At 42.9% G+C, this 24,011-nt stretch overlaps 1 protein-coding gene across 5 annotated transcripts in view; it reads right to left on the reverse strand.

Annotated features, from left to right (window-relative positions):
• The window catches only part of SRGAP2 (SLIT-ROBO Rho GTPase activating protein 2), a 230,777-nt gene that overhangs the window by 28,299 nt on the left and 178,467 nt on the right, over positions 1-24,011 (reverse strand). For all 5 annotated transcript variants that reach the window (XM_033092387.1, XM_033092386.1, XM_033092385.1 and 2 more), the window contains exons 11-15: positions 16,091-16,175; positions 13,499-13,526; positions 11,715-11,739; positions 6,116-6,176; positions 608-685 (exon numbers count right to left, since the gene is read on the reverse strand). In XM_033092387.1, coding sequence (XP_032948278.1) covers positions 608-685; positions 6,116-6,176; positions 11,715-11,739; positions 13,499-13,526; positions 16,091-16,175 — 277 coding nt within the window. The remainder of the gene's footprint in view (positions 1-607; positions 686-6,115; positions 6,177-11,714; positions 11,740-13,498; positions 13,527-16,090; positions 16,176-24,011) is intronic.

Here is a 24,011-nt window from a genome sequence, read left to right on the forward strand (position 1 = left end):
AGGCTGGGACTGAGCTCCTGGGGGAGGAAAATGAGGCCAGGGAAGCCAGGCCCTCTGTCTTGCTCTCCCTCTTCCTGGCCTGCAACAAAGGACACCTACTTACAGGAGAACAATCATGCAGGCACTCCCTATGGAAAATTTCATATTAGATGTAATTAGATTTAATGATAGGACCAACCTCAAATTGAAACTATATATATCCATTACAGTGACGGAAATTGCCAAAGCTCGCCCATTACCTTAATAGCCCACAAGGTAATAAATGGGCTGCAATGAACAGGCGCATTAGCCTGGGTATTAACTGCCACCAAGGGTTCCGGATGAAGCCATCAACCACCCAGAAACCACAGTGAACTTCTTTGAGTTTTGGCAGATCATCCACAGGAGAGGCAGGATGAAGGGGATGAGAAGGAGGCAGCTGAGCTAGGTCGGCACTGGCATCTCCCTGCATGTCCAGCAGGAAATGTCTACAAGAGAGCAGGTGCAGGGCTGAAGAGGAAGGCAAGCTGGCCTGTAGCCTCTGGGCACCTCTCTAGGGAGAAGGGGTGGAGCCAATATCCCAGCGGCTGGCAGACACTTGGTCTTATCTTCCAGGCTGTTTCCTCACCTCTCTCAAAGGCGTTTTTGATGTCATTCACTTCCACCTGGGATCCCGACACCCGGAAAATTCCTTCATGCTGTAGTCCTAGAAAATCAGGGAAAAGTGATCAAGGAGAAGAAGGAAAAGCAAATTCACAACCACAGCTCCAAGTTTAATGTCTCTCTCCGTCAGCCAGTGTGTATTTAAGTACCCTTCTCCCTTCTTCAGGCCCAAGGAGGAAGCACGTACAAGGACGTTGGAAGAGTCACTGGAATGGATAGGAGGCATTAGCCTAAAGGGAGTGCTGAGTCGGACTTGGGAAGAGATATCTATGACTGGCTCCATTTCTGACTCCCGGGGAGGCTAGAGGCAGTTTCCTTCCCCAGCCATTGCCTCTGTTCCCATTTGCAAAGTGGGGCAGTGACCTCTGGCACCTTCTTATCACTCAGGATCAGGAATGGGAGCCTTGGGCACGGCAGACAGGCCATTGGATACCATCAGAAGAGTTTCACAAGGTCTGAGATTCTAATTATTGCTTTAGCTGTTCTGACACTCTTCAGCTGTTCTAGAGCACCATGCTTTGAATATTTATGAAAATAAGAGGACACGAAAACGCAAGTGATTAGTCAAGGACAGAACTGCCAGGCACTGTGCTAGTCACGGGTGCTTGATGAGAGCTTTACTCTAAAGACAAATATGCACGAATGTTACACTATGATAACATGTATGAAAACTTTGTTTTGGGTTTTGTCAGAGTAGAAATAAGCATTAAAAAAATAATTCATGTGTTTGATTGATGCTAATGGTTTCATATAAATAAATCAACATCCTCACAAGCCATGTAAGGTAGGGCTTACCAGCAAGCCCATTTTCTAGATGAGGGACTGATGACCAGCCTTAGGTTGCCTAGGTGATAAGAACCAGAGACAGGACACAAACCCATGCCTTCCGGCTGCAGCTCTGTGCTCATCCCTGAACACCAGGATCGTGGAGCCTATTAGAGTGATCATGCAGAGAGGGTGGGAACCCATTTATTAATCTGAACGTGGATATGGCTTATAAGAGCACCACACACACATACAACTGCAAAATGGTAAGAGATCCAGGGAACACGTCATTAGTGCTGGGCATTTAATGCACCTTTAGTCACATGTGGCCTGCCCAACCTTTCTCAGAAGCCCTGTGTCTCAATCTTGGGCATTTTGTCAAAGTCTCTGAAAATTTTGATGTCAGAGAAATCTCAAACACATTTCTTTTTAGGAAAACAAAATAGAATAATGCTACATTTTGTCCACTGTTTCAGGGTTACCCTCTCAGTGAGGGGGTGACTGGATTCCATCAACTAGACTTCTGAAGGTAAACCACACAGGCCAGGACTGAACTCCTAAATCCAACTGAAGCAATATTAAGAAGTAAGCAGGGGGGATTTAATTACCTCGCTTGTAACAGGACTTGAGTGGTCTGCTCCTCTAAGGGAATCTCCAGAATATTCTTCACAGAATGGCAGGCATATTAAAACCCCATTAGTACCATGTCATAGTATCATATTAGTTACCAATGGGATGTAACAGCCACATAATGTTGTTTAGACACAGAGTGTAAATAGCAAGTGTTCTGGCAGAAATAGTCACATACCCAGGGAGCTGTCAAAACCACAGTCGAATATAAGAAAATGTCATCTCAGCGACCAGGTTACTTGGTGTGTTCTAGCTGGTAAAGCCCACAACTTGCTAAGAGAAGATCATCTTGATATTTTCTGGTAGATCAGACCATCAAGGAAAAACCATCTTGGTCCATGGGCCCAGGACAGGAAGAAGTCAGAGGGGAGCTTACTGGAAATCAGGCAGCAGGCCTAACACGCTGAGGTCCCATTCAGTCTGGTTTGTTTCCCCTCAAGAACCTGTGCTTTAGAAGGACCACTCTGTTCTTGTTTAACTGACAAGATTAGAGCCTAATCTTATGATTCCGAAAGTAGGAACATTAACTGTCGGTTTCCAGAAAGTAAGAGGAAAAGCAGTTGGCAGGTGAGGCATCACATAACTAACCCGACACATCTATGATCGTTTTCATTTTTTCTTAGTGCACACTAACAAAAAAGTATAAAACCAATCAGATTTGGGTTATTTGGAAATGGTATGAAAGCTTCCATTTTGCACTGGATCCAGCTGTTGCCAAGAATTGCTCTCCTACAGAATTCTTGAAGCGATTGTTACAACACCATCTCCTGCTCACACTACTTTGCTCCCTTCCTCCTGAAAACGGGGGGGGGGGTTTCCATCCTGACTCAGGCTCGGTTGTTCCTCACATCCCTTCTCCTTTAAGTCTTCCTGGATCACCCTGACCCACCATTTACAGATGAGCTTCAGCTTTCTCATCTATATAATGGAGACTATAATATCTACCTCCTAGGGGAAGTGAAATAGGAAGAATGTGTAAATTCCAGCAGTTGGTGGGCCACAGACACTTTGGGATTGACAAGTGGTATGGACCCTCTCCCCATTGAATGCACAGACACAAAAATTTTAACCATCATTTTCAGGGACTTCAGAAATACCTTGAGTCTATTTGGAGAAAAAATTCAATTTAGCGGAGCAAATTTTTTTTTTGAATAGCTATTATGTACAAAGTGTTTTTCTTTAAATCAACAACATGTTTGACTATTTGTTTAATCCTAGAAGGCACATGAAATGGCTTCAGAATTGCTAGCCCATATTCCCATGATGAAAATAATGACCAACTATTGTACAGCTCTTTTTCTCTTTAGACTTACAGTATATAACCAAAGTACTGTTTTCCAAAGTTACTTAGTTACTTACTTCCTCATCTCCTCAGGGTGGTTATGTTATTTGTTTGTAATAGACTTAAGTTTATTTGTTACTGTTTGTATTCCATTTGGGGTTTTACTCCCATCCTTGTTTTATTTATCTGTTTATCTTTTGAGTATGAGGAACACTAATGTAGTTCTAAAAGTCAAAATTACACAAAAGAGCAATACTTAGAGAAATGTTACTCTTCTCCCATTTCCCATGCCCCCATTCTTTTCACCCTTTTCCATCACCTGTGCAGTAGATAGCCAATCAAATATTAGCTTCTAGATTCATCCTTCCTATATTTCTTCTGACAAAAGTGAGAAAACACATATATATTCTTTATACCCTCTTTTTTCTCCCATGAAAGGTAGCGTGCTTTAAATACTCTTCCGTACTTTGCTTTTTTTACTTGATGATATATTCTGGAAATCTCTCCATGTCATTTCCTGGAGATTCTCATTTTTTTTTTGGTAGCTGCGTAGTATTCCATTGTGTGGATACACCTGAATCGATTCAAAACGTTTACCTTTCATGGTCATTTTGACTCTAGGGAAGAGTCAGAAGTTGCCAGATGCGGTGAGTGAGGTGGATGAGGACACACCGTAATGTTTTTATTTGACAGGAATTGCCGTACCAGAAGTGATGTGTGACAGGCCGCCTTTCCTTGTGATAAAAAGTACGGTGACTGCTGCTGCTCAACGCCGTCCAACGGAAAGGCAGGGGTCTTCAATATGGGAAGTGAGGCATCGAACCTTAGTAACAGCGACTGACAAGTTTCAACTTGCTCAGTGTCCAGTCGGGTGTGCGCTACGGTTGAGAGAACGTGTATTTTAAAGTGTGCTGTAAATCATCCTCCATTATGACAACGCTCCGTGTCACACATCACTTCTGGTACGGCAATTTCTGTCAAATAAAAACATTACGGTCTGTCCTCATCCACCTTATTCACCTGATCTGGCACTGCGAGACTCCTGGCTCTTCCCCAAAGTCAAAATGATTTCAGGACATCGAGGCAGCCTCGACAGTGCAACTAAGGACACTCACAAAAGAGAACTTCCAGAACTGCTTCAGAAAGTGGCAAGAGTGATGGGATAAGAGTGTTTGAAGCGAGGGGGACTATTTTGAGGGTGATTAATGGCAATGTGTCTTTTACTGTAATAAATTTTTTTATTTTATTTAAACATTCACCGTATTGTTTGATCACGCTTTGTCTGTTAATTTGTTTATTTATCAACTGCACACATTATCACCTATTTATCTGTCCTTTAGTAGAATGCAAGGTTCATGAAGATAGGAACTTTTTCTTGGTATACAATGTGTAATTAACATGTATATTTGGTAAATGAATAAATGGAAAGCATGGATGAAAGAATAGGAGTTCAGACTCTCTTTTTCCTATTGTCCTTTAGGCACAAATAAGTTTCCCTCCCCTGAACTTAGTTTGGACTTATCTTTGCCAACTGCTCAGCCATTAATCATTACTATCTTGTGAAATTTCTTATACTGCTATTCTGAATTACTATAGCTTATCTCTTTTTAACTTTTCATTTGCTCGTTTATTTTCTCCTAACTGAATCAAAAAACCAGGTAAAGACAGCAACAGTGTATTATCCCTGTTTTTGTTTTCCTATTTGGCAATGCATGATGCCCAGCATTGACCAAGAGCTTGATAAATACTTGTTGACTATTCAGTATGATATAAAATGCTGTTACTTCAAGTGAATGGAGATACAATGAAAAAAATTGTAGCTGACTAGAGTGGGATAAGTCGTAGGTATGCTAAAATAATTACTATCCCAAAAATGAACCCAAGCAACATCGCAGTTTATCGAGAGAGAGGAAAGGGGAGAGAATTGCTGCCCCTGAATTGAGACCAGCAATCATCTCCATACCTCCTTAGCTCCAAGGTCATTCTGCCTCTTTCCCTATAAGGAGAGAGGACAACATCTGAAAACAATTTCTGGTGCCCAGTTCCTAGAAATTTTCATGGTGTTAGCTCACAGATCTGTGCTTTCTAAACACTACTGCACTTGTAAGATCCATTATCTGGCAATTCATCTCTATCCCTAATCTGTCCAAGCAGCCTAGGAGCTGGCGGGGAAGGAATGGAGTTTCTCAGACTCAGCTTTGCCCAAGCAGAAGACAGCATAACTTGACTTAGACTGAGAAGGAGCCAGCCCTCACAGACTCTCAAATGCTGGCTATAATTTTAAGATCAGCTCTTAACTGAGCTCTTGGAGATGTTGTATCCAGTGAGACCAAACCAGAACAAGAACTGAATGTTATTAGGAATCAATGCAACATTACAAAAGGAGTTGTTTTCAAAGCAGTCTGATGCAGAAAGCCAATGTGACATAATGGTCAAGGCCGTGCAGTGCGAGATACCGACATGTGCAAAGGTGGTGAGTAATGGTGAAACTACCGTCACACATCATGCCAGCTGTACTTATTCACATAACAGCTGTAATTTAAAACTCACTCTCATGCTACAAAAGGAAGTGTGGTAAGTGGCTGAGGCATTTTGGGTCAAAACACATGATGTCTTTCTCTCAATGTATAGGTGTAGCCATTCTGAGGTAGCAAACATTATGTGAACAAATAAAATTTTATTCCTTTTCTGAGAATGTCAGGATAGGAAGTCAATCTCTGTGCTTACTGTACAAAAAATTCCTGGAAGTTCTTCCCAACTTTGCACAAATATGGGCAAAGCTAGAATCCTGCTTACCATGTCTGCTGATAAACCGGATACAGCTTTCTACCACCAGAGGAATTGCCTGGCTGGAATCCTGAAAAGCCAAAGAGAAACACAATGTTAGAATTTTTAAACAGGGATAGCCCAGAGTCAGAGAAAATGGGCCGAAGTGTGCAGAACTTGTCTCAGCTGGATCAGTGGTTGGTCCACAGAGAAACATCCAGCCTGTTCTCCAAGCTCCAGAACACAAATACAACCATCTACTTACAATGCCAAACTGAGGCCTTAAATCCAGCATGTCCTACATGTAATGGATCATCTTTTATCCCCAACCGGCCCCCACCCCCAGCCATCCAATCATTCTGTCAAGTTTGCCTCCTAAACGTCTCTCAAATCCATTACCTCTCTCCATCTCTACTGCTACCAAGTCCAGTCCATCAATATCTCTATTCCCACCCTCGTTATCCTCCAATGTTCTTCCTTTATCTAGTGGTCAGGCAATCTTTAAAAGTGCACATCTGATCGTTTACTCTCTAGGCTAACCTCTTTCAAAGACTCCTCGTTACTTTCTTTACAGAGCCTTGTGTGTCCAGGTTTCTGCCTTTGCCTCCAGTTTCATCTCCTTCTGCTCTTCCCCCAGTTGCTCTATTTCAGCCACACAGGCCTTCTTTCTGTTCCTCGGATACGTTCTCCTTTGCCTATGGCTTTCATGAGCTGCCCCTGCAGCTGGAATGCTCTCCTCACTCCCGGCCCCTAATCCTTAGTCTCAGTGCAAGTACCACACTTCCTTAAGGATGTTTTTCCAGACTTACCAGATAAGATCAGCGCCCTGTCTACAGAGTCTCAGCACCTTGACCTTGGCCTCATACCTTGATTGTGACTTAACTGTGTGTGTGTAATTATTGTTTGCATTTGTCACCACTACACTTGAGCTCCACAGGGCAGATCTTACATCAGCTCTTGGGTGTCTGGTGCTGGCCATGATGCTCTCACACAGCAGATGCTCTATTAATATCAGTTGAGGGCAGTAGAATGAACCAATGGGAGCATCAGAAAGGGAGTTGGATTGGCATAAAAAGTAAGAAAAAACTCAACTCTTGGTAACAGTGAAGACCAATGGGTACTAAGCAAAGTAGGCCTCCCAGATGTCAATCTTTGCTCTGCCATTTTGCTATACAATGCTGCCACTTATTTAACTTCGCTGGGCCTCAATTTGGTGTCTACAAACTGGGGAGGGTGTTGATGGTGAGGAGAGTAATATTTCCTATTGGCACATGAATGTTCGTGCTTACCATTTACAGAGGAATTTACAGACGTGTTGGGCCACGTATTATGCGTAAGTGCTTTGGATGGATTGGTCCTAGTAAGAACCCTATGGGGTACATAGTGTGATTATCTTCATTTGACAAGTGAGGAAATAAAGGCTTAGTGAGGTGAGACAGCTGCTTATGGTGATCCAGCAGGTAAGTGGCAGAGTTAGGATTCAAACCCAGGCATTCTCCCTCTGAGACTGAACATCTCACTACCACCCATACTGCATCCTAGGAGCTTAGCAAACATTACCAGGTATGCATACCAAATATTGCTAAAATCCAGTAGGATTTTACAGAGCAACTAAATACATAATTATTCAGCTATGGGGAAGAAAGGGATCGGGCAGAGGGCCCCTAAACCTAGTTAGAAAGGGCTATACTCATAGCTGAGAGTCCATAGAGACTGGATTCTCAAGTGGGAGGGGCCTATGGCTTCTGTCCATTTCACAGGTTGGCCTGTGCCCCTTCCCTGGCTCTGAATTTCCAACTGTAGCCCTGGTGTTTGGCCACTTGAGGGAAGCAGCTAGGCCTCACAGAGAAGTTGGGCTGAGAGGAGGCTTGGCATGGCCTCTAGCTTCCAAGCTTACTCGGAACCAACGGTGCTGCTAAAGGGAATACTGCATGGTCCAAGGTGGAGCTGCAGTCAGGAAGGTCTCAGTGACCAAATGCTCACCTTCAATCCCCAAACCCATCTGCTTCCTTCAGCTTTCCAGTGTCTGCCCTCTTGTTGGCCGTCACTGATTTCTGCCAGCCAGCCCAGTCAGGGCGAGCTTAGAGGAAGAACCTTTATCAGCTCTGCTATACTCTTAGTGAAAAAACTGGGTTCCACTATTTAAAAAAAAAAAAAAAAAAAATGAAACCCATTTCTTGGAAGTCTTTTTATGTTTACAAGTGTTATTATTTTTTTTATTTACAAATAGCAGCAGTGATAATGGGGATAGTGATATGAGGATTTGTAAAGTTTTTCTGGTCCTACAATTATAAATAAAGACCCCCACAAGAAGGAGGTTGGGATGCTCACAGGTTGCTGGATTTAACAAGTTACATGAGTGCAAACTTCTGTGCAGACTTACAGGAAATGGACTATCCATGGTAGTTAAAGGGAAGCATGCAGGGTTGCAGAAAGCAAGGATCAAAGGTATTAACCTGCATGTCCATGCTTAACAGCAGTTACAAGTATGTCACACGTAGCCCAGAGGGATAATATGTGGCAGACATGAGTGGGCCCCAGATGACCTGTCCCACTGTAGAAGAGTACTCTCCTAGTCCACCCTGCTCCAATGGGGCCGAAGAGTCCAGGAGCATACATTGAACAAAATCACGAAGGCTTGAGACGCTCCTAAGGGGCCCCCAAGACCCTCACTTCACCATCAATTTTGCACACAATTGATGGAGCAGTGTCTCTGTGTGTTCTTATTCGGCGTCTCTCTCTCTCCCTTTCTTTCTATCTCCTTCCCTCCTCCAACATTAGAATCCATGTCAGTTTAATTCTTTTGTTTACAATATACTTGGTCATTTAATCCCAGGGTTGGAAGGGGTCTTCAAGGGCAATTGGGCCAAATCCTCATTCAGTCAGATTAAGGGAACTTTAAACCAAAAGTGGAGGGAGAAAGGAAGCAGCAGACATAACTAGAAATGACAGTAAAGCAGAGGTCCAGTGATTTGCAGGAGAAAACAGACAGCCAGGTAATGTCTAAATACACCATTGTCTGGCACAATTTCTCATGAGTGATAGAGTTAGGACTTTTGCCAGTACCATTGTCTGTTATATTGGTTAGATTCCTGTTTTCACTAAGGGAGAAAATACATCTTGACAACTGATTAGATGTGGGTAATGAGAAGAAAAGAGGCATCAAAGGTAAGATTTGGGACTTCAGGGGTGTGAAGAATGGAGGGTCCCCATTAAGAGAAATAGAGAAGTTAGAGGGGGTGCTAAGGAAGTCAAAAGGTGGTGGGGAAGGTGAAGAGATTGATGCTGAGGGTACGAGTGTTATCTCAACTCACACAGCAGCGTCCAGCAATCAGTCAGCAGTTAGATGCAAGACTTAGACTGAGTGCATTACAGAACAAGTGGACACGAGGGAAAGGAGAGCAAGACTCTCCTAGGGAAACAAAAGTGACAAGGGAAAGAATATAGAGAGAAGTTCAAAGAGGGCCAAGCCTTGGGGAAATGTCTACAGTTAGAGGACTAGAGAAAGGGCCAGCAAAGGAGATGTGGAAGTAATAGGAAAGAGGAAGTACTGGACTGAAGGGAGCAGGGAAAGTACGGAAGCAGCAGCTGAGGCAAGTCTTTGTGTTGTGAAGAAAGTGCTGGAATGGTTTGAACCTAGTCTTTGCTAGGGTCAAAAATGACTACAAGGGGGCGGGGGGTTGTCACTGTGTGAGAGATATAAATGATAAATGTTTAACTATTACATTTAACTATTAATGTATAACTATTACATGTTTTGTGCACCTAAAACTAATAAAAAAATATATAAAATAAAAAAATAAACAGAAAAAAAAATGACTACAAGCCATTAGGGACCCTCAAAAATAAAGGCTACCAGATTCTTCCTCTTGTTTGGCTGATTTGCCATGAACAAACAAACAAATATTTATTTCCTGGTTACTTATATGACTCATCTTCCAAATTACTTACTATTTACCCTCCTGACTCTCTCAGAAAAAATGCTTTTGTAATCTACCATTAGATTTGAGCTGCTGGAGAGACACTGGGGCAACAGAATGAAAACAGGGTCTTTATTTGATTGGGGTTTTTGGTGTATCCTGGAACTCTTACACAAATCTAGCCCCAGGCAAATATGCTTGGCCTGCAACTACTTAGGCACAGCAGAATGCAAACCAGATGGGTGTCGTTCCCCTCTGACAGAGAGCCCAACCAGGGGTGCAGAGCACCTGCCAAACAGTGGTATCCGGCACTCCTGCAGCCACAGTAAAGGCCTGAGATCCCCGGACCTATACTCCATCTATGAGTAGGCGGCCCAGTTTCGGTTCCTCTGAACTGAAAGGAACAAACCTCAAATTCAACCCTGTTCTTAGCGTTGAAGGAAAAAAAGGCCTTGCTCTCTTTTTAAGAGATCCACCTATTAATTTTAACTGCACGAAGTTATCCCTGAAAGTCACTCCATTCCTCTCTAGTGTTAAATGAAATTAGGGGAGAAACTGGAAGAAAGAAATTACAGGAACAAGAGGAAAGAGAGTTGCAATGAAATTTTTTTAATTTAAAAAATGTGTAATTGTATCATATCTGATGGTGTTCTCGTTAAAATGAGATCCAATGTAGAGAAGGGAAAAAATAGTGACAGTAAAGCTAAGACAAGCAAGGGCTATGCCATCCGAGTTCCCCAGCTGGAATGACCAGCCAGCTGGAGTAGTCAGATCGGCTGAAGACCCTGCTGGGGCTGCCGACATCACAGAAAACAGGAGCCCTCTACATTCGATTATCTCCCTGTGGCCACAGCCACTGTGAATTATCCAAAATGATTTTTTAAAGCCTCTATCATCTTTCCCCTGAGCAGACATAAAGACATTTCTGAGTTCTCCCCACCTCCTCTCTGCTGTCTACTGCATAGCTGCTATGAGTTTAGGGGATAGAAAATCATTTTAGCATTTGCCATAAAGTATAATTAGGAAGTCAAATTTGCAACTGCAAAAAATATTTCAATTAATTTTTTTAAACAAGCACACGTGCTGTCTAGATTACCCCTTGATGTGGATTATCTATCTACCGTTTTCTAACATCCTTCCTAACACGGGTCATGAGAGCTAGCTGCCCAGTACCAGATTTTAATCCAATACTGAAGGTCATGCACAAAACTGCAGAGTTCAATATCTCTTGCCTATCGTTCTTAGACCAGATTTATCTTTGCATTTTTAGCATGCCTTAGAAACACATCTAGGATGACCACACCACTAGAAACAAACAAAAATCTGCAAACTTAAGCAAGAGTGCCCGGTCTAGGTGATTAGTCGCTGTGAGTTTCTGCCATATTGGTACATATGCATGAAGTGTGAGGCCTTTTTTGTGGTCTCACCACGGGCACAATCTGCCGCAGTCAATCCAAATCTCTATCTAATATGTAGGAGGGTAAATGAAGAGAGAAGAGGAAAATCAGAAAGACCACAGCCACTCCAGCTAAACAAGCTAAATCAATGAAGTTGCCATAATATTAAACATACTATGATGAAATGGAATACTCCAAATGCAGGCATGAAGTCAGAAAAGTGTCTGTCTTGCCCACTGTGGCATTCCATAAAAGTCTGTGAGATGTTATCATTTTCACACCAGACCTGCCTGGCTCTTGCTGAGCCCTTACCTGCTTCCTCACGGTGGAGCTACGCCTGCAGTTGACCCCGCCAAACCAGAGAGGACGATCCAGCAAGTGGGAGGAAAAGAAAAATGGGATTAAAAACAAGCTGTGCAGTGGTTAATGAAACAAGTCCCATTATTCAGTTCAGACTCAGAAATGGCTACGAGACTCGATAAGTTACTTTCCAAATAAAGCCCAATAAAGTTCTTTTCACAAAAGCATAAGGTCTCTGCTTTTAATGTCTGCTACTATTCAAAATCAGAATAGGAGGGAATTGGTTCAATCAGCAGTAAAATATATTTGGGTTGACAATAAGAAGATCTCTCTGCTTGCAAGGAGACACTAGTGAACACCAAAGAAAGCTATAGTTTTCTCTTTTGGAAATCCTTAGGGAAAAGAGAGGGAACAATTTTTCTGGGATTCAGAGAGTAGACTGTCCAGACTAGAAAGAACCTGGATGATCCTCTAGGTCAATGCTTTTCAAGCTGTGTTGAGCCTCAAAAGGCTTTTCTCCAAGGGAATCTGACTCAGAGGCACAATGGCCCAAGCAAGGAGAGCAGGGCTGGCCTGTCCTGAGTGAAGGTAGGGACGAGAGCCTGGCTCCTGGGCTCCCTCTGCCCCTTCTACCAGCTGCCCCTGAGAACTTGTTTGGAATCCTAGAGCTCCTCAGATCTAGTGGAATGCTCTTTCTTGTCTTATAGATGAGAAAACTGGAGTTCAGAGAAGAGAAAAGAAAGGACCAAGGTCACACAGTGAAATAACACAGCATGAGGGAATTCAGCTCAACTCTTCATTCCCATGGAGCCTTCAGCAGATGTGGGACCTCAGGTGAACTTAAACCAGGACTGTAGCACCAAGAAGATAGATTCCACAGAATTCCATTATCCTCGTTCCCTCCAGTCATCGAGTTAATGGGATCTTTATTGTAATCCACAACGACAAAATGATGAAAGCCAAATGAAGCTATTTCTAAATAACAAGCCTATAATTGTAAATGGCCTCATGATTATTGTGTGTGTTGGCAGATATAAGTGGTTGATATAATGGGCTAACCCAGGGTCTCTAAGGAGTCCGGCCCATTAAGGCTCTTTGTCTAGTTAAATCAGCACACTTTTAGGCATATGACAACTGCTGGCTGAATGGAATGCCTTGCTCTCCACAAGCTCACAAGTTTTCTCACAGCAGCTCCATGACTGGGAGGGAAAATATTTGGCTGGGGTGGGGAAGGTGGGGAAAGATTGAGAGGGTTGCATAATTGTACATCAGCCCAGGATTTCTACCAATGCTGTTTGGCAAGCCAGTGCAATGTAATATTTCATTATTCAGCAACAGTCACTAATTAGGGGCTGTCATCTTTTCCGTGCATAAAAAAATCTCAGATCAAGTGCTATCTCCTGATCTTCCTTCTCTGGGTCAGACTTCCCAAAACCTACATGTTTAAGTCTAGCAGCTTAGGTTAGGTTACCAGGACCCTTCCTCCGGTGTCGAACATTTCTTTTCCTTGCAATGTAGGGGTTTTGGGGAGTCTCTGGGACTACTTCAACAAATGATCACTCCCTTGACTCGGTCCTGCTCAGCTCTTCCCCTAAATCACAGAAAACCCATTTCCATTTGGGGCCATGTGGGGTCAGCGAGGCAAAGGGAAGAAGCAACCCCCGCCCTAGACCACTCCTTTGCAAAGCCATCCAACGCCTTTGCAACTGGACCACTTGGCTCTTTCCCGGGCTGGGAACTCTCTACCCACAGGCCTCTCTTCATCCTTTCCCAGGGTTGTTCCGGGCCGTACCTACCTGGCCAGACTGCAATCTGTCCGCTGACCTGTTGGAAAGACAAAAGCAAAAAGCACATGTTGAAGCACAAGGAGTGAAAGAGGGAGACTTGCTTCTAGGAATCACTGTGTCTGCCCGTCTGCCCAGAGAGCCACTGGTGTCACAGTGTGACCGGCCTTCCAGGCAAAACAGAAGGAAAGCTCCCAGAGCCCCTTTCTGGGCAAGGTCTGTTTCTGATGGCGTCCCTAAAGCTTAGTGTGCCAACTCTGCTTGCCAAAGGGGTGGGTGTAGGAGAACAACAGCAAGGCAGATCAGATGGTACAGAACAAATTATTAGAACTTTTCTGTAGATGAAATTCAGCTTTTCTTCTGCACATGCTGGGTGTGTGTGTGGTGAGGAGGGAGAAACAAGCGAATATGGAAGTTCCAGTTTTAAATTCATACTGAATTCTCCTATTAGGTTAGGTTGGGATGGCAAGGGAAAAAATGAGATTTAATGCTGATATTGCTATCAAACCGAGGTTCTCAGTCTAATAGTGGACCCCAATATTAAGTTTAATGGGTCACAGACAGCTTTACAAAATGGAATTGAAAAATCTTAATGTTTGTAAGAAGTATTCTTATGTTTTAGAAAAATACATATGCATGTGTACATGGGCCATGATGGAATCTGTAGTGCTGTCTTTGGGTCTGTATTGGACCTATATTAGATAAACCAGGGAAAACAGGCGCTGAGCTGGGGAAGGAGAGACCAACTCTCACACTCCTCCCGGTTCCTGGAGAGGCGGCGCCAAGGGCTGGCGGAGGGTGGGCTTTTCCTGGCCTTGAAAGGAATTGTTGCTAATCGTTGATTACAGTTCAGCTTGTCTTGAGCAATACCCTCCCACCCCTAACAGCCTCTCATTACTAAAGGCTCAGCTTTCATCTGCAAAAATATTATCCTGAGCCACTATTTTCAACATCTGTCCCATTTCCATTCTGGAATATTCATACACATCAATTATCCCTCTGTGGCAAGAACAAGGGGCTCTGCATTATGGTGATAAATACATACAGAAGGCAGGGATACGACAACTTGCAAACAGGAGGATCTGCAGCCATATTTTTCCTTATTGCTAGAACTTGTCATCTTTAGATGAAGGCAATTTGCAGCACTAATGAATGGTCATCAACCTTTGTCCCTACATAGTAGCACATTTGGTGCATGTATGTGTGTGTTCAAACCCATTCACACACTCTCTCTCACACCTCGGGGCTTGGTTCCTTATTTCACTTATGGGTTATGCTTCGATTATCTTGGCAAAAAGAAATCATGGTTACAACTTGTTTCAAGTAGTTCTGGGCTTTCCTGTGATTCCCCATGGAGCAATCTGATAACCCAAGAGTAAATATTTTCTATAAGCAAAGTTTGGAACTCAATGCCTAAATCTGTTCAGCCCGAGTCCCTTGGGTGGTGGGGAGGAAAGAGAACAGACGTTACCTAACAGGCTTTCTTCACATAAAAGAAAATGCCCGAAAAATCACAAGATCAAAGACATTAGAGATACAAGAATTAATCACCTGGGGGAGTCGTCTGGGGCAGGAGAAGGACAAGGCAAGAAGGGTGGGAAGGAGGCTGTGGTATGAAAAGCAGGGCTCTGATTTCTGGGGTCAATGAGCCAATGAGCACTGTACACTTTCCTATACTTTGCTGTGTGTCTGAAGAGTGCTCAAGATTTTCTTTTATAATATTAGACCTCTGTGGAAGCGCAGCTTTGCCTTTCCCGGTGTTACCACATCTGCCCTGCAGCCTCCCATTTCCCATCTCTAAGTGAGGAGATTAGTGGGGCAGGGAGGAGGGGCCAGGCATTCAGAGGCATCCCCAACCTGGGAATCCCATTAATCATAGGCTGCTGAGAGACCTGGGCAGCGTGCCAAGAACCCCAGGGAAGCTTCTCTTTCAACTTTCCCCTTCTGTTTGACAGCTGAGAAGAGAAAGTCCAGAGTGCCAGTCAGTTCCCTGCCTTGCTACTTCCCAGGGTCTGGTTAAAATCACCCTATGAGACAGTCCATTCAGCAGCTTGGCCTTGGCATGGCCAAGGCAGAGAGGGCTGCCAGGTAGCGTTGGGACCGCTCAGAGCAGAAGGAAACCAATGCTCTACTGTGACACTACAGAAAGCAGCAGTCTGCCCATCACCCCTGCCTTTAGAATCCTCTCCTCTCCTCAGAACAGCTGGATATCTCATCTCCCAGCTCCCTACCTTCTTGCTCCAGCCTCAATCATGCCACAGAGGAGCTGAGAGTTTTCACAAAGTGTCTGTAGAGTAAATAACCCGTCGGCTCTTTTACCCCAGTCGTGACAGAGGAGGCGCAGGAGGAGGGAGACTGGGTAGACAGCACGCCCGCTCCATTTAAACAAATAGATGATGCACATTAGTGCTTCATTAAGCACTGGCCTTTCCCATTACTCAAGCAGTCGTCGGGCGTGTGCTTCCCCATCACACAGGCTACGTCAAGAAATGCATTCATATAACGGGATCGGGCCCACCTGGCTTCGGGGGGAAGCTCAGTGATAAAGCCCAGGGCTCGGCCTTCCCCTCACTGCCAGACCTCCAGGAGAGCACCCACACTCACTTTCTCCCAGGGTTTTCTGGAGAAGATCGTGCTTGGCTTGTAGCTTGGTGATGAGGTTCCTGCCCTCCAGGTACTCCTTCATTTTCTGTAAGAGAGGAGAAGGAGAAAGAGCAATCAGACTTCTAAAGACAAAAGACCCAGATGTGCTGCTGTACAATTCCCTTTTTAAGAGGGCATTTGGTTTTTGACCCAATTTCCACCAGGTCCATTTTTTATTTCTTTACAGCCTTGAGCATCTGGACAGCTGCTGATTTTCATGGTGGATTAGTATGCTTTCCTGGGAGCTTCACGTTGGCCAGTGAAAGAAACTGTCTCCTAGAGCCCCACGTCCACGTCTCTCGGTTGCACTGAAGAAAAGCAGACAGGGTGAGCCTGGGTCTTCTTGGTGTGTGGACACACACCTGCCACTGGCCACCGGCGCTGACACCCAGCCCCGCCCAGCTCCTCCCAGGGTCCATCACACCTGGAGCAATGCCAATGGCACGCACAGCCCCTTTGTTTGAGCCTATCTTAATTAGCCTCTTCCTCTATTCCGCACGGAATTTTTGTGGAAAGCCTGGGATTTCTGAACGCTCACAGGGCGAGCGAGGCTGCCACCTCCCACTGGTGTATACACATTGGCAGTTCCAAACACAAGGTTATGGAAATGCAATCCCCTCTGCTCTAACAGTCAAAATACGATTGCTGTGCTGCATTTTCTGAGTTGACCTCTCTCAACCTTTGTCTGCCCAGTGAGAGACTAGATTTCCCTGGACAATTAATCAAATTTTCAAAACAACCCCATGGGCTATTATCATTATCCCCATTTTACGAATGAGGGCACTGAGATTTGCAGAGATTAAATAAATTGTTCAAGGTCAAACAACGAGTGAATGGTAGAACCAGTATCCAAACACCTGTAAGTGTGTTCTTACCCAGTCGGGTAACACGCTCCTGTTATGACACCAGGTAGCAGGAGAGAGGCAGAACAAAACTGCACGTATTAACTCTTTCTATAACTGTAGCAGTTTAAGTTTTTAGAGCACGTTAGCACAGATCCTCTTATTTGATTCTCACAATAACGCTGTACAGCACGTTAGGGAGACATCATTATGTTTTTATTACAGAGAAGATGGTCTCGGGAAAGGGGGAGTCAAAGAAATTGCTGATTACTGCAAGCCAGGCGGTGGCAGTGGCAGTGCCAGGCCTGGACCCCAGGCTCTGGACTCTTAACATGGTGTCTTTCTCTTTCTACCCCACAGCTGTTCAAGGACCTGCGTTTGCCTTGGTTGTCTCCTGCTGCAATGGTTCGTCTGCAGGCGGGGGTCATCTGCCCATGGCTAACCTCAGAGGCAACACGGCAGTATTTCCCTGAGTGTGATTGTGAATCACTGGTGACACGTGAGACATTTACGGGGTTAAGTAGAAAAAACATTTTAAATTGTAATAGTTCTTTCTTTTAATGTATTAAGCAAAAAGTATCATTACACATCAAGGCTTTGACTTTATGGCTATTCCCACTTAGGATGAAGACAGAAAGAAAAGGTGAAAAATGTGAGTTACTTTTACTCTGTACCTTTCTGTACAGTGTGAACTTTTAACCAAGAGTGGGTGTTTCTTTTCTCTCTCTCCCTCTCTCATGTGAAAACAAAGACAAAACCCTGCTTTCTCTGGGGGGCCCTCTCTGGCCCTCCCATGCTCACCCAGATGCAAATCTCCATGACAGCACATCGCACACAGCCCTGTCACGGACGGTTTATTACTCATGTCTTTCTCTCTGGATGCCGCCTCCACATGGTCCAAGACCGTGGTATTCATTATTCTCAGCATCCCTGATGCTCAGCACTGTGCCCAGCGGACAGCAGACACTCAATAAACGCTTGAAGAATGAAGAAATGAACAGTCTCACTGTCCTCTGGAGAGAACCATCAGCAGCAGTCACAAACCAAGCCTCCAAGTGTGCCCCTACTCTCTAAATTAAGTATAAAACAAACAAAAAACAAGCCCTACACCAAATTATTTCTGTTGCTTTGCTCACGACCTGTTCCCTCTGCTCCTTTGTGCTTCTGCATGGGAACATCTGCATGAAAACAGGCTCCTTTGTCACCTTCTCCTTTCCATCTGCTCCAGCTGCCAGCTCACCTGCTGTCAATCTTCCCTGGGTGATACCCTAATCCCCACCAATGCCTAATTGTGAGGTTTGGAGCAGCATTTCAGGGCCCAGAGGTGAGAAACCTGCAGGGAATCATCCTGAATCCCTCAAAGGCCCCTCTTTGGAGGTTATCCCAGGAGACTCTAAAGGTTTCCTAATGAGGAAGAATTCACCAAGAAACTGTAACCCTTAAAACATGACCAGACTGCTCAGAAAACAGCCAAAATTCTGAAAGGTGATGGATGCAAATTCCTTCCTTTCACTCATGTTTCTACTTGCAATTCCGGAAATCATTTTTTCATTCATGTTCACAGTTCACTAGTTAACTCTGGCTGTCACTCAGTGAACCATTAAAATAAATAACGATCTGATAAGAGGTATGATGGATTACCTTTTCAGGTTCCATTAAATCCTGAAGGATTAAAACTGTGTCAAGCTATGATCTGAATCCCTAAGACAGGGAACAATGGTCGAAATTTTCCATCTTGGTAAATCGGGTACGCGAAGGTAAAAGCTTCCTCAAGTTCACAAGCATGATATTGATCACTTCCGTGTCCTGCCCATAGTCAGCACTCATCTTTATGAGAGAGAACCTTGCCTCTACTGGTGGAGTTGAGTTAGAGGCTTCAGTTGCTGCTGACCAGACAGAGAAAAGAACCAAGACAGCTGAAGGCAAGGGAGGAACAGGTGGCTTTTCAATGATATCTGGAGACCAGGAAAAGAACTATTTATGTGCAATCTCAAAATCTCTTCTTTGGGCAATAAGGTCACTTTCCTTATTTAAACCATGTTCCAGTATTTGGTAATTAATTTTCTGTCATTCCACTCCCTGCATCCTGCTCCCCTCAACAAACATCCAACAGTAAAGTGATGACCTGGAGTATTCCTCAAATGGAGGAGAAAAGAAAGGGCAGTGTTCTGTTCTAGATCAGCAGAGTAAAATCAAATTCCTAAAGATGGTCTAACCAGTACCACTCCCTTCCTCCCCACCCATGTGACACTCAGTATGATCAAAACTGAGAATTCCTTCAAAAAGTAGTAAGGGAGGCAAAGAATCTATTGGGTGGTTTTGGTGTTTTGCCATCGCGAACCTTTTATTTAGTTTTTATGATCTCAATTTATTTCCTAATAAATTCCTAATTGGTTATTAACTGTCAGCAATGAGTTTTATTTATTGAAAAATTTTCTTTCTGAGCTCTCCCTCCCTGACATTTTGATTGCAGTAAAATGAAAAAGTCTGACTGGAATATTTTAGTTCTACCATTTACTAACTGTCCTAACCTTGGGCAAATCACTTAACCTCCAGTCTTAGTTTCCCAATCTGAAAACTGGGAAAATAATATCTTTTTCACAAAGTTGTTGAAGATGAAATAGGATAAGAAGCATCGCTGTGATTATTAGCACAGGGTCCAGCAACTAGCTGGAATGCAAGTGTTCCTTATACCTGAACCTCCTGCTCAGTTAACCAAAACAATCCTTCCTTCAACTTGTTTGCTTTGTGCTAATACATAAGAAAGCTGAATCAAAGCAGGTTTCTGGTATTTAAAAAGAGAAAAAAAAAAAGGAGGCACAAGAATGCTTTTCAAATTTAATTTTAAAATACCGTTTCCCTTTAAATACACTTTTACCACGGAGGTAATAAAACTCCTGGACCTTGCTTATGCCTTGGATTTAATCTGTATGAAGCCAGAGCCATAAGTATCCACTGCTGCAAGGGGGTGGGGTGGGTGGGAGGAGTGAACTATGCCCAGCCCATTCCATGCACAGAGATACACAGATGTCACTATAGTGGCTGTTTCCCCACCATCCAGGTGTGCAGAGTGATATTTTCCCTCCTCCTGTGAATTTTTAAAGCAGGAAACAGCTGTCAGACAGAATACATAATAAAGCAAACCTTTAAATGGGAACACATCTCCCCCCTTTAAATGATGAGGCAGGGGCACTCATTCATTTGTATCTGCTTAGCACACATTTGCCGAGTGACTGCAGGAGAATACCAAAGCAAAAATGATCCTGGACCAGGGCGGCTGAACGGCTCAGTAGATTAGAGCGAGAGCTCTGAACAACAGGGTTGCCAGTTTGATTCCCACATGGGCTAGTGAGCTGCGCCCTCCACAACTAGATTGAAGACAACGAGCTGCCGCTGAGCTTCCAGAGGGGCGGCCAGATGGCTCAGTTGGTTAGAGTGTGAGCTCTCAACAAGGTTGCCGGTTCAATTCCCGCATGGGATGGTGGGCTGCGACCCCTGCAACTAAAGATTGAAAACGGCAACTGGACTTGGAGCTGAGCTGCACCTTCCACAACTAGATTGAAGGACAACGACTTGGAGCTGATGGGCCCTGGAGAAACACACTGTTCCCCAATATTCCCCAATAAAATTAAAAAAAAAAAAGATCTCGGACCATCAGGTCCAAGTCTAGTGGTCTAGAGCACTATGACCAAGGCTCCGTCGCCTCTCCTGTTACCTCACCCAAACATGTCTCCAAGAATTCAAGCTCTCTAGTTGTGTTTACTATATCAGCTGCAATCCTTAACCCCTGCCCCACTCCACCCCCCATACAAGAACCCTATACTCCAACCCCCATACAAGGAAGTACTTAAGAGAAACGCCAGTCTTACAAGGCTTTGACAATCCTTGGCTGACTTGTGAGCATTACTGACCATAAGCAAGAATTGGTAAATAAATGATGGTATGTCCATTCACATAATAGAATTCTACAGAACCATTAGGTCTTTTTGGGCTAATATAAAAATAATATCCAAAGTAAATTAAGTAAAAAAAAGTGAAGAACAGCATGAATGGTACACTTGTATGTATATTTCATTACATTGCTAATGTAATTCTATTGTACTGAAGGCTGTGCACAGGACATCTCTGGAAGCACACAAAAGAAACTGGTTTCAATCATTTCGCAGAGGGAAGGGAAGGTGGGGGTCAGGGATAAATAGAAGCTTGACTTTTTTCTGCATGCTCGTTCAAAATCTTTGCATTTTTAAAAAAAAGCGATTTTTTTAACCATCACAGTAGAAAAAGGCAATGGGTAAAAAAGCAGACATTGCTGGATTGTGTGTTATAGAAGATGAGCAGTACAAAGCCAAGATCAGGATACGCCTTCCCATTTAGGGCAGAGAAGAGGAGAAAGCTGCTGAGCTGTCTGAGTCTTTCCTTCACCTGAGCTTCTTCAGCAGGGTGGAGAGAAAAGGACTGTGACCCGACACCAGGCGACCAGAGCTCCAGCTTCAGCTCTTGATGAATTCCTTGGACACGCTACCCACCCTTTCTGGGTGTTTTTTATGTTACAGTTCTTTCAAATTTGAAGGTTTGTTTAGATGATATTGAAAAATCACTTCAAGCTTTAAAATTCCATGATTGTTTTCCTGGGACGCCTACAAATAACTGACCTTTATAAGTCATGCTTCAAATATCCAACGGAAGTCATCTGGGCAGATCAATCTGATGACAACCGAGAGTGGTCAGAAAGCTTTCCTAGCAGCTCTCTGGGTCGCTAGGCACTCTACCTAGGAGTCAAAGCCACAACAAGGGACCTCTTCCCAACTTTCCAAAAGAGTTTCCAGGATGTGAAGGGCACAGGGAAACACATGGCAATATTTGTGGAAGCAACAAACTAAAAAAAGCCCACGTGCAGTTGTGCTGGCTTTGTATGGTTTGGCAAGCACAGGCAGCCATCGTGTTTAACCTGCACACCACATTTTCATGAATGTCCATTTCACCACCACACCAAAACCCTTTTATCATGGAATGAATTATCTGACACAGTCCAAGCATCAGTCATGAAAATGATGAACTCTCTTATAAATCTGTTATGAAACAAGCCCAGACAAAAAATATTCCTGTTAGCCAAGGAAATCTGCACATAATTTTGATAAGTAGCTCTATGGCCACAAAAGACAGAAAATGAGTTAGAGGACATCAGTGCAGACAGAGTTGAAAGGGTGGGCAGGATGTGAGAAGTCACCAGTTTGAATATGGTTACTCCTGTTGTTATTGAAGGTCGACTCTGAATACGAATGTTATACATTCATTTAAAGCCCAAAAGAAATTCTGACAGTCTTAAATACAGATTTTTAAGTCCAAAGTTTCTTATTTAATAAAAAAAATGGAAATCTGTAGTGTAATACGATTGGGTCATTTAAGTACTGTTATCTAAGCGGTACAGACAGACCAGCCAAACAATCCTATTATTAAAAGCCTCTAGAGTGTTCAACAGCCTCCTGAGATAACGAAGCTGGGGGCAGCAACACAGCCCTCATTACAGTCAAGAAGTTCTCTTAACGTCTAACCCAGGTTTTTGCATGTTTTTATACTTTTGCACATGCTGCTTTTTCCTCAAGGATTACCATTCTCCTTGATTCACCACCTAGTTTACTCATCCTTCAAGATTAAGCACAAAAATCACTCTGCGTGTGATGTTTCTCCAACTCCATTCATGAATGTGTGCATGTATGAATTTAAAAAGTTTTATCTACATTTTTTTAATTACAAAAATCAATCTGTGATAACTGTTTAGAAATATATGAAGTGAAAGTGGAAGTTCTCCCTTCATATGCCTGACCTTATCATTCTCATCTTCATTTTATATTCTCTGCACTCTCAGTTTATAGCACATAGTAGATTCTCAATAAACGATCAATGAATAATCTAATAATGATTAATAAATAAATTAATAATGGTGATGGTGATAACACATTTTCGGCACTTATTTGATCACTAACTACAAAACCAGGCAACGTGCTAAATATTTTGCAAAAATTAACGGATGAGCCAAAACGTCATTCTATTATTTCTTTATATAGATTTTAGTATTTTACTCATAAATATATTTAAAGAGTGTTATAATTAAGTGGCTAAAAAAATATTAATTGTTTGGTAAATGAAAATAGATTATGAAACAATATGTACAACAGGATCCCATTTTTTTGTTAAGAAAAGTATAAATGTATGCTCAGATACATGTTTGTGTATGCATAGAAAAAAGACTGGAGGGGAATGTAGATGATTTTTATTTTCTTCTCTTTGCTTCTAAATTTTAAATAAGCATGTTTTATTTGCATAATAAGAAAAAAATTATTTTAAAAGAATACTACTGTTAAATTACTCCCTTTCAACAGTCTTCTTCAGGATAAAAAAGCAAAAAAACCACCCTGTAGAATTCTGAGCTTTACTAAGTAAAAAAAACAAAACAGATTTATTTTTTTTAAAATGATAGCATCTCACTAATATTCTTAGTGGAGGAAGGGCAGTGTTCAAAGAATTAAATAAATCGTTCTAGTTTGAGGAAAAATTCAATTTACTACATGCAGACTGTGTTTCTTGACTGAAAAACAAGTTAATTTCTCTCATTCAGAATCAGTATGCATATTCACTGGCTATATTTCATCTCACATCTGCAAACTTAATTTCTCCTTTCTTGGTCATCAGAAGATTAGGAAATAAATTTTGGTCCAGGCAATAAATCCTACTTGGCAAAGCTCAAAATAACTTAATTATAAAAAAGCAGCATCAAAAACCATCCAGCAGCCTTCCAAAGGGCTGCTGACACTACTTTAAAAAATAAATTAATAAAGTAATTGAGTCCATCTGTCTAAAAAGAGACTAGGAAATACAGGAATAACAAAATACAATGTTTTGGAATTCTTTGCAAACCAATAATGTTGCACATTACCTGTCCCTTTGAATTTTAGCAATAATTATGTAAAATAATCATCAACAAAAATCATAAAATAACGTCATCACACCACCTAGAGGAGACTACAATCTTTAAAAACAAG

Source organism: Rhinolophus ferrumequinum, chromosome 22, assembly GCF_004115265.2.
Source record: "Rhinolophus ferrumequinum isolate MPI-CBG mRhiFer1 chromosome 22, mRhiFer1_v1.p, whole genome shotgun sequence".
In the NCBI taxonomy this organism is placed as follows: Eukaryota; Metazoa; Chordata; class Mammalia; order Chiroptera; family Rhinolophidae; genus Rhinolophus; species Rhinolophus ferrumequinum.